The sequence below is a fragment of the Centruroides sculpturatus genome, unplaced genomic scaffold (genome assembly GCF_000671375.1).
Source record: "Centruroides sculpturatus isolate CEXI.00-Female unplaced genomic scaffold, Cexi_2.0 scaffold1120, whole genome shotgun sequence".
NCBI classification, from domain to species: domain Eukaryota; kingdom Metazoa; phylum Arthropoda; class Arachnida; order Scorpiones; family Buthidae; genus Centruroides; species Centruroides sculpturatus.
This window is the reverse complement of record NW_019385344.1, coordinates 235198-257012: the sequence shown is the minus strand read 5'-3', so window position 1 is coordinate 257012 and position 21815 is coordinate 235198. Positions and strand designations below refer to the sequence as shown.

The window sequence follows — 21815 nt, the reverse complement described above, 5'->3', positions numbered from 1 at the left end:
CATATACATGGGTGTATGATGATACTTTGGTTCAGGATGTCAGAGGAGGTGGATTTGCCTGAAATTTTACACAAATACTAATGTAAGGACCAATTTTTATTTTGCTGCCACCAATGATTTATCTGGTCATTTTGTTCTAGCTTTTCCTGAAGTTTCCTCAATGTTTTGCCTGAATTTTGGAGGGCATTTGCTTGTGTTCCCAGACTCGTATGCACATATTCATGTATGTTTTAATGCATTTATTATATAGTGTCCGTTTATATACAAATTTTTCTATTATGAAGTCCTGTATAAAGATCTCCAACTGTAAATGATTGCTTCTCCAATTTTTGTTTTCATAATTTAATTTAATTTATAACTTTTGTCAAAAGTTTTTATTTATGTATTTTGTATTATGTAATTTAGCAATGATAAATTATCTCAAAAATATATATATTAGTCATCATCTTCAGTGATTATATTTTCAAATGAATGCATTCTTATACAGAAAGAATAAGAAAAGGGTCCCAATATAATAAATACAAGTATCTCACTTAATGCTATACATCAATCAATCATCAACTTTGAGACAGTATGATGTATGTTTGGATAAAGAATCATTGACATTTAACAGTGCAGATATTGGCATTCAAAAATTTTATTTGCTTATAATGAATATGTTTTACAAAATTTGTTTATTTGTAATATTATTAAAAAAAATTGTAATCCCTGATTTACAAGCATACCTTGTTCTTGAAAACTTCTCAAACTGAAATTTCATATCTAGGGATAAGCTTGTCCATTATTTCTTACGATAGAAATTCGCAACTGATTCTTGTAAACCCAGTTCCCCAAAGAACATTAAATACTGCAAAACAGCTATTTATATTATCTATTAACTAATAATTCTAAATAAAATAAAATATGTGAAAGTGTTGATAAGATTAAAAGCTAATAAAATAGAGTAAAATAAAACTGATTGTTAATTAACGAAATTATAATTGCCAACAGAAAGACCTATCATGTAAAGCTAAAGTTCACTAAACTACACAACTATGTTAGAATGATTGGCGTTATATCTAGCAAATGAAACAAAGAAAATTAACACTTGAATCTACAAACCATAAAACCATCTACTTGAAGTGTTCAAAATTTCAATCTCATCACATTTATGATGTAGTTTTTTAACATTATTTATTAGGTTTAGCATTTGCCAATAATTTGCATAAATAAAAGGCATGAAATTTAATATTTTTTTGAGATATAACTTTCTACACTTGATAACGTAAACATTAATGATTAATAAAAACAACTTGTGTGAATTCTTAATGATTATAAGCTAGATCTAATAACAATATCAAAATAGATTATTTATTTTATCACATTTTTGCAATTTATATATATTTTATTTATTTTATTATTATTAATAATGTCTTCAATAGTCAGTAATAGCTTTAAGTAGTCATTCGTGACAATTTATCTTTAAAGTATAACATAAAAATCATTTCTTATCATATATAATTTTCATATTACCTGGCATTCCGATTCACTGCACACATTTCCAATAGCAAGTAGACCAGTATTACCTGTTGAACCACAGAAACGACAAGTTCCGGACGAACTGCTCTTACCTAGTTAATATATTAATGAGAAATAATTTCTATATTATTCTAATAGTTATTTATCAAAAATAATATAATAATATGAACAGAATAAAACATGTACAATGATGAATAAACAGTTTATATATATATACACATTAATAACAACAATTTACAATTTTACACTTTACTAGTTGAATTTTATGAAAAATGAAATCTCTTAAAATCAAATTATTCTTTTAAACTTAATACTTTTTAAACAATTTAATCTGTTAGATTTGTAGCATATCTAACAGATTAAACTAATTAGACAATGCATTAAAGGTGCAAGTGCATTTGTTGTGCTATTGAATTCGAATGAACTGTTAACTATTTGTATTAGTAGAAAAACATTCTAGACTTTTTAGCATGGAATAAACAATTTACAGTGGAACCTCTATATTCATCATTAATCTGTTCCTAAGAACCTAATGAATATGGAATATGGTAAATATAGAAACAATTTTTCTCATAATAAATAACTGATATTCAATTAATCCATTCCCATCCTGAAAAAAAGGTACAAGAATAAAAATTATGTTGTTTATAAAACTTTATCTTTATTGTACTAAATAAATACAATATAGTGGTAGAAGGGGAAGAACAGTATTATTTGTTTAGAAGAAGATATATAAATTAAAACATTAGGCAATTCCAATTATGATCATGGAGTCTGTTTTGCCAATGATTCAGCAGCACTCGATTTAATAAAGAACTTGTCCAATGTTGTGTGTTTTTGTCTGCTTTTTTAAAACTTTTCTGAAGTACTGTAGGCAATTACATTATCATTGAATGAATGTATTTGTATTTTGGTTTACTATAGCAACATTTGGGTGCCACTTTGGAGTGTCTGGAATATTGATTATTTTTCAATAACTCAACAACACACATGATGTCCACACAAAGCAGACTGATTAACTACAGCCAGCTAACATGGCTAGCTGATCGGCATGAGTGTGCAATTGTAGTGCCACTTCTGGTGTTGGGAATGACAACGAATACAGAAAATACCAGCGAATATGGAAAAATAAAAAGTTATCAAAATGTGATGAATATGGAATATTACGAATATAGAGGTTCCACTGCATTTCATTTTGTATTTTGTTCAAATTTTCACATTTGTTTAGCTTTATACTATTGCTGATATTGTCAAAACTGATAATCATAAAAAATAAAGAAAAAAGGCAATTAAAATCATCATTTATAAAGCTCAATTCATTTATAAAGATGATTGGAACATATGAACATTTCAATCACTATCTGGACTTGTGATTACACTGTATCATAAGTNTTAACGTAATAAATCACAAAGAAACACTTACATGAAATATACTAGAATCTGTAATGTCATTTTAAAACAGTCCATTTCCGCAAGTGATTCAGTTACTCGTATTTATCACAGATTTTTACTCTGTTTTGTTTCTTTATTCATAATCATTCTGATTCTAGTTTATGCAGTGTGTGTTTTCCTGGTAAACTAATAAACTGCTTATTTGAAGCAAAGAAATTAATATACGACTTCTCTTAAAATGAATTAAATGCCACATGTAATGTCCCTAGAAGAATGCAACGATTCTCTCGTCAGCACATTTGTAAATGTTTTATTGTTTGAACAGTTATCATTTTGCCAATATTTTTTAATATTAAATCATTTTAATCATAAATGTTTCAACAACTTTCTATGTATACTGAATTTCAAAACACATTATCTCCTAAAAATTACAAGAGATCATGTATTATTTTTTTATTTTTTAACTTATTATGACATGCATAACAATATTCAATTCTAATTAAATTACACAATTACAAAAAAAATGAAAAATTATTCTACAAACTATCTGTTAAGAGTGAACATGTTAATATCAAAATATTATAAATATTGTTACATTAGAGAATGTGTTTATGAATCTTATTGTTTTAAGAAAATATACAGTAGAATCTTGTTTAACGGCTGCAGAACAACAGATTTCTCAGAATAAGTGCTTTTTTTTTTCCAGGTCCCACCAAATCACTGTGATTTTAAATCCTTTTAGCAGATCCATTTCTCAAAATAAACTTTTTCTACCCCAAATCTATTATAAACTTCACATTTTTTTCAATGTTTAGTTAATATTTGGGATATTTGTTTCTGGAAATTTGTAGAGTTTGAAGATGCACTTGTTATATCTGGGATATATACAGTACAATTGAATAATTGTATGAAGAGAGTCAGCTGGCTGATATGACAGGAGAAATCACCTAGTGAACACTCAGTCGCTGGTCCAACTGCAGTGCTAAAATTTAGCAAGGCCATCAAATATTTTCAAGTATTGAAGACCTTTCTCACAACTTTTATCATAAACAAACAGGCTGTACTGTGCATGTCATTGCTAATATCAATATATAGAAAAGCGGCACCAAAATAAACCAAAATGGATGATTATTTTAAACAAATCACGAAGTCAAGCAAAGTGCTAATGAGCATATGTAATTTGCCTCTTTTTATGCTTACAGCATGTATAATTTTCGTCAGCTTTATCGTACATGCATATGGCATAATATAAATGTACGTTACAAACAAGTGTTTCTATAGGATAAAGAATAGAGAGATCTCAAGAGACCAAATAAATTCAAATATTTGTATTTCTTATATACAGAGGTTAAAAATGGAAATTTTTTCAAATAACAAATATTTTCCTGGGTGTGCAGGAAATCTGTTGTTCACAATATTGTTCACTGTTGTTCAGAAAAGTCCAAACAATGTTCTCAGAACAACAGATGATTTTTGGGAACCCGAGCAATCCGTTAAAATGAGAGCCTTCTGTATCTATATTTAACAACTTGTAATAATAAAGTATGCAATCTTACTTCTTGTTCCTTCTCTAAATTCAACCATTGCTTTCAAAGTTTTTGAATCAGCTAATGCCATAACCCAAAATAATTTTGTTCTTCCGCAACCTTCATGCAAATCAACTTTTATTGCCTCTTCTTCTTCTTTGAAAACCTTTTTTTAACAATAAAAAATAACAATTACTACTGGAAATAAAAAATTAAATGTAATTCAGAAAATTATCATTTTTAATTCTTTCTTAGTCTAACAGTAGTATAAAAGATTTCATTTTGAAATCAAGTAATTTAAAAAAAAAATCATTGAGTTTCTTGCAATATTTTTTATTTTAATATTTTTTACTATAAATAAGTTCTCTATCATACATATTTAAATTAAATTAAAATTTTACTGTTTTTTATAAATATAATTAGTTTGTATATAAATAATTCATTTTGAAAGTAATCTCCAATTTGCATAATCAACTATATTCTATTTTATTGGAGAAATGAATAATTGTATCAAGTCCCAAGTACTTTCAAGCTTCACATATCAGGAATGTGTCAGCATCTACACTACTTGTCAAAGCAATTCTGGAAGCCCCTTTTTTGATGCCTTTATTGCTTTGTTTGTTACAACTTACAGTCTGATGTTTACTGGAATCTACGACTCTTCAATGTCTTTTTTGAGACACCTTTCCCAACCTTCTCTGAACTGCAGAACCCTCTCATAAACAAGTTTATGTGAAACCCCAAGACTACTCTAGTTTAATCTACTTTGGTTGAGTATATTATATTGTTAAATTAAAAAATTTAATTATATTTAAATGTCAAATAATCAGTTTTACTTCAACTTTTATAATTCCTTTATGTGACAGTTTTATACTTTTATCTGTTATCTGTGAATAATGTTACCTTTTTTACATCCTTAGCCTAATTATCTGATCCTTATTAATAAGACTGTTGTGCTTCCTTGTCCATGCACATTTTCTCAAAGCATGGAAGCACAGGAGATATTTAACACAATTTATAAGTTTGTAAAAGTGGTTTGGAAAAGGTAGATATACATAAACAAACATAACAAAACCCAATAAATCTGTAAGGAAATAATGAGATTAGAAAAACACTACCATGCTCTTCTTGGTCACGTGTTCACTGATCAGGAACAAATGGCAGAAACCAAAATAAAAACCATAGCAACTAGAGCTTAAAAACACCATAAAAATGGCTTACAGTACTACTTTTCAAAGGATAATATATATACTGACAGAAATTTTTAGTACAAAAAGAATTTACTTTGAGGGTGATACAGTAAAAAATAAACTGAACTTTTAATGAAACTTGCACAATGTTAGTAGTACAAATATGTACAAAAGTATATATTTGTACTACTTATTTGTACTATATTTGTGCAAGTTTCATTAAAAGTTCAGTTTATTTTTTTACCTTACCATATATATATATATATAGTTTAATAAAAGTATCAGCTTTAAAATCACATATTATATGATTTAATATTTATAGTATTATAGATAATTACTGATTTATTTAATTATTTATATTTTTTTATGTATAAATGACAGTAACAGAAATAAACAAAATTCAACACTTTCTTATTTTGTTTTAAATATACTAGTTTTAAATAAGAATATTTTTTTACAGTAAATTTTTAATTAAAATCTAATCCATTTATAATTTAATGAATATTAAAACTAATAATCATTTAATTACTAGCACTTTAGCATGTTAGTGAAATATTAAATACAGGTATTCCTCGTAAAACACGGAACTTCTACAAGGTTCAAAAATTGGAAAAATTCCCCCGTACAACAGTTCCCAGTTTTGCTCTAAAACAGTTTGAGAATTTGGAAATCCTCTGTACAAAATTTCACAACTTTTAAGTGCAAACTCCTTTATTATTCCGTATATTTTTTATTTAATTAGTAACATGTGTGTGTTGTCTCAAATTTGCCTACAGATTTTAAAATATTGAAATTTTCAATTTGTTTTGTTTTTTTGTCAAGTTTAATGAAAACTGATAGTGCAATTATTTTCCTTCCTTATCCTAGCTTTCCTATTAACCAAGTATCATCATTTTTGATTTCAGACTTTAGCCTTTAAGACCATCACTCTGTTTTGCTTTTTTATAGATTAGTCTTCATATTTAGTCATTTATTTAAACATTTTTAGGTAAATGATATTAACCTTTTAATCGTACATAACTTAATCATTCATAAAAATGGCAAATGAAATATAGTAATATCTCGGCACTCAAACTATTCCTGATTCAAACAATTTTGTATCTGAACACAAGCTCTGGAAAAAATTTTCTCAGCCCTTGACTGAACAAACACAACCTGCTATAATAAATTTTCTACTAGCAACATATTTTTACTTTGTCATACATAAACATTTTTATGGTAAAATTAAAAAAAATGAAGATGTTGCTGATATTTCTGATCAAGATCGACAATTATTCAGATGACAACGATACCATGTAAAAAAATGCCCTCGTTTAACTAAAATCAACATTAACATGTAATACTTTTAACTGTGATTGTTAATTAATTATTGATTGAAAATAAATTATTCATTGCTTTAATAAACACATTTCTCTTAGTAATGAAAAAGAATAGAATATTTTTATTAACTTTGGAATCTAATATTGTTTCGTATAGCACGGATCTGCATAACACACCACTTTTTTGGAATGTAACTACCGTGTTATATGAGATATATCTGTATATATATTAAAATACAGGGTGTCTCAAAAACCACAATCTATTTCAATGACATTAAATACTTTTTAAGAAAAATGCTATACCGTCATAAAGCTATGTACGTTTAGTGAAAAATTTGTGTATTTACAAAATCTTAATCGGTTTATGCCAAATTTTGTGTAATTGTTAAATTTTCCATTCAGACCCATATCACTGATGATGAATGTGGAGTATTTGTAGTAATTATCAAAATAAAAGGCTTGAAATGCAAGAAAATTAGAGACAATTTTGAGAGAAAGTTGCATAAGAAAAGTCCAACAGATAAGGCTATTTATGAGTTGTTTCGCTGCAAAGTGTATTTCGGGAAGCAGCTTATTCCTTTGAGTTCTGTACAGTTACTGATGGTTACCATATGGAACATTAATTTTTTTTTTGAATGAACTTTGAAATAAATATATTTTTCATGTTTAAATCAATTTTTTGTAATTCCAATTATTTTTCAAAATAGATAATGACTTTTGAGACACCCTGTATATATGTATATTAATCAAATCATAACTTACCTGTCTTTGATGAGAGCGGGTTCTTCTATGTAGGTGAAGAAATCTATCACAATCAGCACATAAATTTCCACAGGAACTACACAAGATAATTGCAGGTGTTTCCCCATCGTCATGATTATCACATGTAGGCTATAAATAAAAAGTACCATTTGAATATTGTTACTTTAATATCTGTAATTCTGATTACTTTAAATAATTGATGTAATAATTTTACTATTATTACATCAATTATATGTATTAATATAAAATCCACAAAAGCTGAAACCCAAGTAAGGTACAAATCTACCAGAGATGAAATGTTCAAATATTTTCCAATAAAGTAATTACATTAATCTAACAAATGGTATCTGAAAGCTGGAACTTAACAGAATGACAAAGAAATTGTGCTAATGCAACTTAAATATGGGAAAGTATAGATGCAAAAGCCAGAAACCTGCATGCTCTGTATCCATCAGAAATAAATTATTTTTGACTAGGAGTTTCTGCTGCTGCATATATTTTGAGGTTTTATATTTTATACTTGTATATTTTTTCTATAAAAACTGATGATGTAGACTTGCAAACTAAAGACGACAATAATGATAACGACAACCAGTGATAGAAGAGTCTGAGCCTTTAAATCAAATGCAAGTTTTCAGCTACAAGGAGTTGAAAGAACTAGAAAAAGCTAAAGGAGACCAAGCATTTTTTTGATAATACTATGAATTTAGAAATCTGTTTCAATAACTTCATTAAATAACCAAAGACAACTAAACAAATGATGTTAGATTTTTTATTAAAAATTCTGCCCATTTATTTGTATATAAAATCTATATATATGCAGATATCTCTAACAAATGCTTAATCCCACCCAATCTGATAAAAGCATAAACAAATATTTTCAGTGCTTGTGTTTAGAGAAACAGAATAATACAAAAGTGATAAGATGGCAAGACTACGTTCTTTCAACAGCAGAAAACCTGCAAGACATGGAAAAACAAGACAGTCCTGGCTTTTGCAAATTTTACTCGAGTGTTATTATTCTAATATTCTGTAAATTTTAGTACTATATATAGCGAGACTAAAATACAAGATAAAACAATTAATATATTAGATTAGATTTAACCTTACTTGGTTAAATACAATTAATATAGTTGAAATGAAGCCAAACAACCACCGGATTACATCAAGCTACTTTTCTGTGATTATATTTAATTAATTACTAAATAATTTGTAACTAGAGGGAGGCATTAAGTATCATCTCTTATTTATTTAATAAATATTTATTAAATGCCTTAATAAGAGATGGTGCCTAATGCCTCCCTCTGGTTACAAATTAAATTTTATTTAGTAATTAATTAAATATAATCAAAGAAAAGTAGCCTGATTTAATCCAGTGATTGTTTGGCTTTACAAATTTATCAGGTTTGTAATGTTTGTTTATGTATATATTTGAAATATTTTCGTATTAATGTAAAGTTAAATCTAAAAATATATTTCAGCTTTAATTTCATATATTATATTCAATATGAAATATTTATAAATTAAAATTTTGATATAAATAAATCACAAGCCAAAATTATTTTCAAAGGATGTCAATCATTTTAGTTTCTCTTTGACAAGCACTAACTTATTCCAGGAATGATAAAATATTTTTATATTTTATCATTCCTGGAATAAAATACTGGATTTTTTCATAAAATTAAATTTGAACCCATTAATAATTAAAATTGAATTAGTAATATGCTAAAAAGCAATGGATGGCTTACACGAGGTTGTGATTGTTGACCATCGGCACCACCAACCCACTGTCCTGATGATAAACGTTCAACATGTTCTTGATCCAAAACACAAAGTGAAGCTAATGATAACCATAACTAAAAGAAAAAGATATCAGAAATTAAATTTTCTTATAAAACATAAAAATTTTTAAATTATTCAATAATTTAATACATTTAACATTCATTATATATCAAAAATTACAAACTTTTCTACATAAAATATTCTATTACGGGTCAGTATATATCTCACTTTATAACAAAGCTGAATTCAATATAATTGTGACAATGAAGCAAAACTCAAATGATATTCAATCTGTTCTTACAACCATCTGTATTCATAACAGCCAAACTAGTGTATTAAAAAAATTATTTCTGCCTCTAAACAGTCAGTTTCACTTGTTAACAGCACAGTAAATAACAATCAAATATTAAATGTAATACTGCAATGAGTGATAATCACACTTTATGTATAATCTGCAACTTTAATTATCTTTAACTACAATTTGGGTTTGCACAATTACTGCCAGAAAGCAAAACAAAACTGAGTTTCTGCAAAATTTCTTTATCCAGAATTAACACTATTATCACAATTTTAATATAAAGTTAAATTAAGTTAATATTTAGTTTATTATACAATAAAAATAATATCAATTCCATGCAAAATTGCAATAATTCCTCAGAACAACATTTGGTGCCTTTGAAAATTATTCTTCTTACATGTTGCTATGAGTCTATGTTAACAACATAACTAGTGACCATAAAATAGAGTCAATTTCTCATTACAAAATGCATACTATGCATAAGTATATTATATAGGCTTATGTATGGCTTTAACAGAACTGCCTGTTATTTCCAGAATTCCTTTACAGTTACATAAACAAATTTTGAATAAAATCCTAGTTTATTCTGTGGCAGACTGTGCAGTTTATTCCAATTGAAAAATGCTAGATGATAAACACAAATCCACTTTGTTTGCGTGCAAAAATGTTACATACACATTGACTACTGTTTCAAATGATATCGCACATTAAAATATTACAAGTTTTAGTTTTTGTATATGTATATTTTTTATTATATTTTCATGATGTATATTTGTTTTGCATTTGTTTTTATTTTTTGTAAATACCCATTATTTCTGCACCATAAATAAGTATAAAAATTCTTATCAGTAAAAAAGTTTTGCAGACAAATATTTTGATAAAAATATTTTAAGTTTCAATAAGAAAAAGCTAACTGATAACATTTATTAAAAAAATTATAATATGAATACAAAGGTTTAATTAATAAGACAAAGAATTACTTCAATATTCAAGCTGTAGTTATTGCAATCTTTACATTAAATAAATATAAATTTAAAAATTGAGCATAACATAATATAAAAGTAAAATAAAACATACCGTTGGTGTGCGGAGGCATTCATTAGGCATTCGATAATGATCATCTAATTTTGTAAGATTAAGAATGTTTTCTGCAATAGCACCTTTAGTAACGGTAGCCCAAGCTTCTGTCAGTTTTCCCTATGATTAAAAAAACATTTTATTAGGTATTTAAGTAAATTAATATTATATATATATAAAGATAAAAAAACATGTGAAACTGAATAGATAGTATATTGACTTCGTTAGTTTAACCTTTTGTTACATTTCTTTTGTCATTACAATATAAATTACAAAATTCAAACAACTCCTTATGTCATTGACTAAAGATTAATAATTAAAGAAGATAATATTTATTGAAAAATTACCAACATGTAATTTTGTATGCATAATCCACAGGTTACCTACATTTATAAATCAATTAAAAGTGAATGTGGATTATATGATGAGCAGGGCTGTGAAGTCATGTAAAAATCTACCGACTCAGACTCTGCCTTATGATCTGACTCCGACCAGGGATGAACTTGTTAACAATATAGGCTCAGGAATTCTGATGTCATCATGTGACCTCAAAATAAAAGCTTCAATAAATAGAGTTCTAATAAAGTAGAAACTTTTTTATTCCAAGGCAAAAGACTCCACAAGTAATGACATAGTCAATATATAAATATAACTTCTGTGGTTTTTGAATTGGAGTTGAATGGTTTAACACAAGAGTTATTAAGCTTCAAAGTGGTTGAACTGAATCGTGCTCGCACACACATTATAACATCCATGTATACAAAAAAAAAACCCACGTTTTTGCACTTCTCTACGTTTCAAGGCTTCCTGAGTCCAAAAGAATAAAAATCTGGGGAAGTCATTTTTTGACTGGTCATCATTCTTTTCTTTTGATATAGGCCTATACTGCATAACAACTGGGAAAGTAATAATGATGACAATTCTAATTACTTTAAAAAAAATAAAAAATAAAATGATTTTAAAAATTTCTTCAACTTAATATATAAATTCATATTTATTGACTTGTTTGATGATGGCAATGGTATTTGCTAAACATGTATAAATAAAAACAGTAAATACATTTGTACAGAAATAAATTAGTTTAATAAAAATGTTGTACATAACATATGAGTATATTAGATAATATATAAGTATGCACATATATTTGTGAGCCCGATGGTATGAGGGTGTAAATTTTTGAGTTTTACTGTTAGATGAATTTTTCGAAGGAATTGTAAATATCAGTCAATGAAGAAAGACCTATCTCACATTCTCACAAAAATAGATCAGATGTCAACTCTTAACATCAACAATTTAGGAAGAAATTGCACGTCATCATGCACCTGTGAATTGGTCATCGTAATGACGAGCGATCAGTTGGCTCAGTGCCAACGACGATTGTATAAAAGCAATCGTCACACGAAGTTTAGAGCAATCATCACAGGAAGTTCTTGGTACAAGTGTCTCCCATCCTGGTTCTGTCCGAGAAGAAGCAGGTAGAAGACATAGGACTGTTCCAACTTCCATATTCCAGAATGATCATTTATTTATTTATTTATTTATTTATTTATGAAAAGTGGGGAACTCCTGGTATCACTCATACGTACGACCAGGAGGGGAAAAGAAATGAAGGAAGAAGGAGAAATGCGAAGGATAGGGGATGAAAGTGGGGGCAGGAAGAGGGAGGAAGAGGTGGGATCCCACAGCGCACGCATCACATTTATTTACAAATAAACCAGAGTAAAAAAAAAAAAGACAAATAATGAGGACAACTGCCTGACAAGCGGTGGGGAGAACAAGCAAAGCAGTAAAACAGATAAAACAGTAGCATGTAGCGTAGCGATCAGTAGCATAACACTATGATACAGAAAGCCACAAAGGAAGTGAAAATCACAAGGTAACAGTTCCTGGGTACAATGAAGAAACACTGTTGAAGAGAAGTCCACTCAATCAGGATTTCGAACACTGTTGTTTGCGATGTGTAGACTGCTCGCTGGATTCAGTGCTGCCGTCGCTGAGAGAAAGTCTGCTAGCTTATAATAAATGTCCTTGTTTTCAAGGAAGACGTTAAAAGGACAGGGCCAGTTGAAGCCAGCATAGAGTACACTGCCAATAAGAATGTCACGGTTCTGGTTGAACAGCGTACAGTCAAAGAGGAAGTGACTGCTGTCCTGGATGGAAGTGCCATCACACTGACAGATGTTGTCTTCTAGAATATGAAATCTTTTTAAGTATGCCTTGAAGTTGCCGTGACCAGTAAGCAACTGGGTCATAGCGAAAGAAGGAGAGAAGTGTCTCCACTGAAGGCGCTGGGTGATGTTAGGGATGAAGTTGAAAGTCGTCCTGCCTGTGATGCTGCTATCCCATTCCTGTTGCCATTGGTGGATTGCAAGCTGGAAGTTCCAGTACTTAATTTTAGAAGGTGGGATTTTGTCGTAGCTAGACGGGAGGGAGGAGGCTGCGGCGGATTTAGCGAGGCTGTCGGCGGCTTCGTTGCCTGCTACACCCGAGTGGCCACGTACCCATTTAAAATGTACATTGTGGTTGTGCGTATTAGAGGCAAGATGACGGTGGATTCGAAGAACGTTATCGCCTCTGCGTCGGAGGCCAGTAATGTAGTGGATGGCAGTGATGCTATCGGTATAAACGATGATGGTTTTGTTACGGGGGAACCAATCGGTGAAAACGTAGTCGATTGCCTTAGTAATAGCAAGTATTTCCGCTTGGGGGACGGAACAATGAGGACCTAATTTGAAGGCAGACTTATGAGTGTCGCCGTTATGATGGTTAATAAGAACAAACGCTGCCCCCACATTCTCGTTGTTCTTGGATCCATCGGTGTAGATGGAGATGTCACAGGTATCATCATGAGGAAGGGTGTAACTACTGATGGTAGGGTAGCCTACCGTCATATTAGAGTTAGCATCCTTCACCTCAATACCGTAGGATTTGATATCTTCCTTTACTTGCTCAGGGAGATCAGAAAGCATAGTATTATTCTTATTGGTGTTGCAGAGGTAGTTGCTGGTGCCTAAGTTGTTAATGTTCCAGATCCTGGCTGCCATTTTGGCTTTTATGTGGACAGGAAGCAGACCAGCAATGACCAGAAGGGCAGAGGTCGGGGCCGTCCGGTAAGCCCTGCAGATCCTAAGAGCTGCAATGCGCTGGGCCTTAGAAAGCTTCCTTTGAATGTGAACCTTCTGTGCAGCCTCCGCCCAGATCGGAGCCGCATAGAGCAAAATAGGTTCAATTGCTCCTAGATAAATGTATTTGGCTGCTTTGTATCCAATGCCCCAGGTATTCTTAGCGATGGAAAAAAGGGCGTTTGATGCCTTAGTTGCTTTCGAGACCACCATGTCAATGTGGCTGGACCATTGTAGTTGTTGCTCGAGTTTAACACCTAGGTATATAAATTCCTTGACACGGGAGATTTTGACACCATTGATCTCAATGCGTGGGCTTCTCTGTAGCGGAGTGTTTTTAGAAAAAATTATATAGCAGCACTTCGAATAATTGATGGGGAGCTTGTTTTTGTCGCTCCAGCTGAAGACCTTTGTTAGGAGATTATTACATAGGATGGGTAAATTGCCAGAGTTCTTGTCAGAGACAAGAATAACTGTGTCATCAGCATAGCCTTGGATAAGATGGTTGTTGTCATTATCATTATTAATATTAGATAGCAGATCGCTGTGGACGATAGTCCATAGGCCCGGACCGGAGATTGACCCCTGTGGACAGCCCTTGGTGACATGATGGCAGTGACTAATGTTGTTCACAAAAAGGCCAGCCTTCCTGTCGTTGATAAAGCTTTTGATCAGATGGAATAAGTTTCGAGGACAGTGGTGAACCTGGAGCTGTTGCAGGATTGTGGGCCACCAGAGGTTGTCGAAGGCTCCACGGAAGTCGATCGAGACTAACAGCGTGTGCTTCCTTTCAGCTTTGGCCTGGGTGATGTACTCTGTGATCTTGGTGAGAGCCGTAGTGGTGGACTTCCCAGGAGTAAAGCCATGTTGATGATGGCTAAGGGCATTCTTTCTTCTTAGGTAGGATAGGATCCTGGTAATAACTAGCCTATCTAAAACCTTGCCCATGATTGGGAGCAGGCTGATAGGCCTATAGTCTTTCGCAAACTGTGGGATTTCATTCTGGCGTTTCCTAATAAATTTTACTGATGCACATTTCCAATAACGAGGGAAATAACCCAAAGTTAGGCATCGGTTGTATAGTGTGACGAATGTTGTTGGAATGGCGAGGAACACCTCTTTGACCATTTTTCCAGTGATGTGATCCATACCAGGTGCCTTTTTGTTGTTGATAAGGTTAATTGCATGATTGACTTCTCTGTAAGTAAAGGGTCGATCATCTTCCTGGTTGGTTGGTTCAATCGTGCTGTTACGGGTCTCTGTTTGGTCCACGGTGTCGTCCTCAGGGTCATCGAGAGGAAAGTGATACTCAAACAATTCCTTTAGAGTATTCTCCAGGGAATTGGTATAGGATCCCTCGTTAGTCTTAACAGCCATAGGAATATCTACCTTGTCTCTCCTTTTGAAGGCAATATAGTATGGGTCACCCCAAGGTTCGTTAAACCGACTGCAGTATTGCCTCCAGGCTTGATGTCTCTTTTTATTAATTAGGGTTTTGTAATTATTAAAGTTGGATGTGTATTCGGCCTTCTGGGTGAGCCTGATTTGCTCGTCCGTCTGGTTTTGATAGCGTTTTCGGAGAGTACGGACATGCTTACGGTGCCTCGCTAGTTCCCCATCCCACCATGGGGCATTGGTCTTTGTTTTGGTCCTCTTCTTGCTGGCCAGTTGGTAACAGTTTAGTATAAGGTTAGTGAGGTTCTGGATGCAGTTGTCGATGTCCCTTTCGTCCATTTGAATAATAGGCATATTAAAGTTCCAGTTGTCTTGAATAAGTTGTTGGAAGGAAGTCCAGTTGGTGTGGTGGTACATGGTGGTGTTGACAGTATTCACAATATCAAACTGTAGCTCGATCTTGATGTACCTATGGTCACTGGCACTCGGCTCGGTCATCGTTGAGCAGTAGGAAACATTTGGTGCCATATGAATATTTGCCAGGGTAACATCAATCCAGCTTTCACCTCTTGTGGAATAGAATGTGGCGAGGGGGCTGGTGTTACATGAGGTCAAGTACAGAGTTGCTACAAACTCTTGCATACGAAAACCCCTGCTGTCTTCGACTGGGCTGTGCCATAAGAACGATTTGGCATTTGTGTCCCCACAAATCAGCCAAGGTCTATCAGCGACTGTCTTACTGATCTGATCCAGGTCATCTAACATAGGCTCGATGTCCTGGTACGGTGAGCAATAGATTGAGGAGATAAATATGCTTCCATGGTTAATTATGATAGAGCAGGTGGTGACATAAGTAGTGGAGAGGTGCGGCAAATACTGAACAGAAAGGTGTTTATTCCTAACCAAAATTGCCGTTTTAAAATTGCTCTTAGATCCCCTGGGTGGGAAAGATGTCATGCCAGAGTAACTGGTGAGCTCGCCTTTGAAGAGGTAAGGTTCTTGGACCACAATGAGATCAGAATTCCAATCTTCGGCTGTTTTATTTAATAGGGAGGAAGGGGCCTTGGCCCGCTGTAAGTTAATCTGTAGAATTGATATATTCCTTTTGGTATGGCTGTTACGGTTAGAAGCATGAGTTGTAATTAGGTTATGAGCGGTAGTGGACAAACAAGAAGAATTAGGTGACCTCGTAGTATGTAGTGGCTGGTTACAATCCATAGTTGGTCTGTTTTATAGTCTGGGTCTTCATTCTTATTGTAATTGGACAGCGAGGGTTAAAGGCATTGTGGTCTGTGGTATATCTGTCTTGAACTGGAATATCTTTATTGGCCTCCTTGCAGTTGGTGCAACAAGGGGTGTGGTCAAGCCTCTTACATTCCCCAAACCTGTGTCCCTTGGCACAGTGGCTGCACCTCTGCTTGTTTGGGCAGTTGGCCGAAATATGATTATACCCGCAACACTGGAAGCATCGCACCAGTGGGATATAATCATTAACAAAAATATTGGCCCATTGGATAGCTATATGTTTAGTACGTATCAGGGAGTCACGTAGCCTAGGTGTTGTAGACAAGACGATGTGCCTGCAGTTTTCTTTAGTACTGTTTCTGTGCAGGATTGTGCTTACCCTTGTATTGTCAAGAAACTCCTCTTTGGTGGTAGTGTGTAGAAAGTCATTTTGTTCGTACATTATGGGGAGAATTTCAGCCTCGTCAACAGTGATGGGTACGTTGTTAAGAATTACTCTGGGTCTCCTTCCCTCAGATATCTTGCTTTTGATTTTACTTTGAATTTCTGGAAGCTTTTCAATGGCTTCCGCTAAGACTTCGGCCTCCTTGTGGCTATTTGTTCTGAAACAAATGCCATCCCCCTTTACTTTTCTCACTGCTTTAACTTTCACTTTGAGCTCATGTGGTTTTATTTTTTTCATAATTTCACTTTCAATGAGTTGCATGTTAGTAGTGGAATTGCCGCCCTCCTCGTCAGTTTTTGGGTACAGGAGAAGAGCAAAGCTTCCGCCAGAGCCTTCATTTTCTAGTTTGTTTCGGAGAGATTTGTTTATTGTCCTGGTTGTTGAGGTAGGTTTCATATTCAGCCGGGTGATGTCTGCATACGTGGTAGCCGGAACAGCCTGGGCTGTTGGCGGAGAACACTTGGGGTGGTTGGATCTGACCTCACGCAGGATGCCTTGGAATTGACCAAGGCAAGAGAAAAGGCAAGTAAGCCTTTCCCGAACTTCCTTGCGCTCCTTAGTGGATATATTCGATTTATAAGACTCTGGCACTAGGTCTAGAATTCTGACAAAGTGCTCATTGGCCTCTGCGAGAATAGTTTCCTCGAGGGAATTGACATCGTCCCGAGGTACGGTAACACCTTCCATATTGAAGATACAAGCAGTACTGAACAATGTGTATAGTCCAAGCCACTTAACCGATGCAATAAGTCAAAACAAAAAGTCCCCAACGGAATAGCAACAGTACACAGTACGCCGAGTGGCTACCTCCACCACGTGGTAGGGAACAAAGCCCTTTGTTCAGAGTGAAAAGGTCACTGCGATATATGGAAACGAGTCGTGGCCACTGCGATATAAGGAAACGAGTCGTGTTTCCGCAGTTGATGAGTATCTCACCGTCAAAATAATTATATTTATAATTATAATAACAATTCAAAGAGTCTATACCCGCAGACAAAAGAACGAAATAAAGAGCTAAACACGTTGGAGAACTTGCCCAAAACCGAAATTTCGGGCCTCGAAAACTCGAACGAAAGTCCACCGAATATAAAAATAACAATACTAACCGAGAGCGCTTGTCCTCCTGAATTTAGCGATAAATAATTTACACCTTCATAATACACTTTATGTCCAAGAAATCGCAATTAAACACGAAGCACATGTACAACACCACTTAACACTTCCCCCTATCACCAGAATGATCATTGCATATAGTCATCCAACAGCTTGTTGAGGTATATTTGAGGTCAGAAGCCTTTGTAAACTTTCTCACTCTAGAGGTTAGGCATGTGGCATAGTGACTAGTTTGATCACCTTTACCGATAGATTTATATGTTATCCGCATTTAAGCATTTAATCATTTTATTCTGTACGTATGCTCCTGTAAATTATTATTACATGGTAGTTATATAATAAACTCCTTATTTGTTTGTTTAACCTGTGAACCTGTCTATCATTGCTCACACAGACACCCATTGACTTTCTCAACCCCCTCGTCACTCAATAAAAAGCCATCCAGTGACGCTGTGAGCAGATCTCACTGATCCGATGATTAGAGGGCTCTGACCCCTTGCCCATATCATCACACATTAAACTAAGTCAAGAATAAGAAATATAACATTTAGACTGGTAAAGAAAATAGTTGTTTATTTTGCCATGTTGATTAATTTATTATTTTCCATATCTGTTATAAACTGAATTACTTATTAAAAAAGAAACACTTCTATTAAGTAGGGATTGTATACCGGTTTACCGATTTACCGGTTAACCGATAAATTGACAAAAAAACATTCAGTAAATGAAAAATGAAATTCGGTAAATGAAAAATTCATACTAGAAATTTTTATGTAGAAAATATTGTGTTTATAGATATTTAAAAGGGCTAAAGGGACATTGAAAAAAAAGACAGATAAGTGTAAGCAACAATATACCTAATTATTAATTTTATGTGAGATATTTTTTGTTTAATTTTAATTTAAACTTTCTTGGGTTTGAGAGGCACTGTAAATTGTACAGAAAGCTCTAGTTAGCATATGTGATTTGTGCTCTGCCGTTTTTTGAGATTTTTAAAGGTTTAAAATCTTTACAATCAACGTTTTTGTTAAAGATTAAGTAAATATTTTTTTTTTTTAATATTTAAAAATAATAATACGTAAATATTTCACGTACTTTTTAAATTAATAGCAATTTTGAATACACCACATTATGACAGGACATTAAAGCAATATTATTGCAAAATAACATTAAAATTTGTACCTTAAATAAATTTTTTACTTCTAACAACTGTTTAAAATAATTAAATACAAATATTTATTACAAGATTCTAACATTATGCCTTACGATTGTGCAAAATATGTATTATTCTAACCTTATTTTCGTGGGGAATCCCCATTACTCTCACGAAAAGAACTTTCTTTAATTTTAGATTGTAGAACCCGGTGGAATAGCTTACTAAACATGCTGGAAAGATTTTTATTACTTAAAGATGATGTCCGAAAAAGTCTAGAAACTTAACCTAACCTGGATTATTTTGTACAAAAATTAGATCAAAATTAGGAGATAAGACTTTAAATAATTTAAGTTTCTTGAGAAGTTATTTTTTAAAAAATGGTAATCAGTAAAATGGTATTAGGTACTATATATTATTTCTGTTTTATTTTTATTTTTCTGTATTATTTTATTTATGTTTCTAAAAGTTATTATTATAGTTTGTTTAGAATAACACTTTAATTTTTATATTTTTTATATTCTATACCTTTGAAATAGAAAATGTGAAATGGAAATCAAAATTACTTATATTTTTTATCACCTTAATTTTATTTTTCAGGAAAAAAATTTACCGGTAATTTACTGGTAAACCGGTATTCTAATTTTCATTTACCGAATTACCGGTAAATGAAAAAGTCGGTAAATTTACAATCCCTACTATTAAGTCAGCATTCATTTGCTCTTAAAATTATTAAATCAGATTTAATAATTTTAAGAGCAAAAAATAAATGCCCTACTGAAGCTTGGTTGGTGGTAATGCTGTGACAATCAATGCTGTATTTTGCATAATGTCTGGATAGTGCAGTATTGCCGTTTTAACATCCAAATTTGAAGAATGGTCAATGTGATTTACTTTTTCCAGTGCATTGTCCAGTATTCCAGTCCAATCATTTTTAAATTTTGTAAGATTTCCTTTTCTGTCTGTGCTCATATTAGAACTCAAGCTTAATTTGCATAGAGAAAAGTTTTATAAAAAAAAATTGTGAACACTAATAACAAGTAAAATATAGCATTAATGCCCCTTTATACACAAGCTACCGTGCTAAATTTCGTTTCTTAAACTTTACTCAATCTGATATATTGTTTAATATCACAAACCAGAGAATAAAAAAATTAAACAAATTAGATGCCAACACACATACACAAATTTCCCCCTTTATTTGACACCTTTTGGGTTCAGGAAGTCTCCAAACGTGTAGATTTGCAAAAAACTCTGAGGGTCAAATTTGATGCAATTTCAATACTTTTCCGTTTTATATACATAAGTTGGAAAAGTAAAAAGGAGTTGGAATTGACAGATTTTTGACGACTCCAACTCCGACTAAAACACCAAAACTCCGACTCCAGAGCCCTGGTGATGAAGTAGATTATCTGTCAATTTTAACTTTTAGTTATAAATTCATCAGATAGCTTTTCTTTTGTCTAAAGTCACCAAGAGCATCTTTAGAAAAAGTAAAAAGTCTTTTATGCACTGCAGACATTCATCTGTCATTGAAATTTTTCTGAAAGCTGCCAAGGACATGTATACACAAGATTCATCTTTAATTTTCTCCTGTTCATTTTCTATGCATTAATCCATACTTTAATTGATATTATTATACACTTCTACTTAAACATTTACCTTAAAAGTAGATAAGTTACCAAAACTTTCTCCTTTTTTATATAACAACTCTCAGAAAGCTATTTGAAAATGTTCTGTTTAGAAGCTGAGTAATTTACTTTCAAACCCATGTTGATGAATTTTTATTTATTTTAGTATTTATTTGTACTTGTACTTTTAATATTTTCTCATATGCATTTTGGCATTCCATTTCCACTTCATTTATTTTATAATTACACCTGCAGTTAACCATATAAAGTTATATTTGCAGTGCAAGAAAATGTGTAACAAAACAAAAATAAATGAGATCTTTATTTTAAAATAATTATGTTTAAATTACTCTAAATACTTACAGTAGCCATATCTTTGAGTAACTGAATAATTACTTCAGCTAACTTTCGAGCCATGCACCCTCGTAACCACCATCTCGCTCCAATATAGTCTCTACAAATGTACAGAGAATTATATAAAGAATGAAAAGATACATCATATTGATAAATAACACTTATGATGAAAATTAAAAATGACAATTTTATCAACAAATGATTATAACTATATGAGTTTTTGTTTTTTCTGTAAAAATTTTGTAAAATATAAATATAAAAAATTTCAAGTAAAAAAATAAACAACACTAATTAAGCTAACAGTTTTGGCTAAAATTAAAATTCAAAATCTGAAATTTTCAAAAATTGAATCTAAATTTCCTGAGGAAAATCAATTAATTAAGAAGACTGAAAACGTTTGAGAAATAAACTTTTTTGTGTTTTTATCATCAAGACTAGGTGCATAGATAGACACTAGGCATTGCTGCATCATCTTTATTTGGAATCTTCTATA

At 32.0% G+C, this 21815-nt stretch overlaps 1 protein-coding gene across 1 annotated transcript in view; it reads right to left on the bottom strand.

Moving 5' to 3' along the window:
• LOC111637900 (E3 ubiquitin-protein ligase MYCBP2-like) overlaps window positions 1–21815 on the bottom strand; it is a 263246-nt gene that overhangs the window by 10143 nt on the left and 231288 nt on the right. The window contains 6 exon segments of the mRNA XM_023383504.1: window positions 1513–1610; window positions 4467–4602; window positions 7708–7836; window positions 9456–9563; window positions 10865–10984; window positions 21332–21422. Coding sequence (XP_023239272.1) covers window positions 1513–1610; window positions 4467–4602; window positions 7708–7836; window positions 9456–9563; window positions 10865–10984; window positions 21332–21422 — 682 coding nt within the window.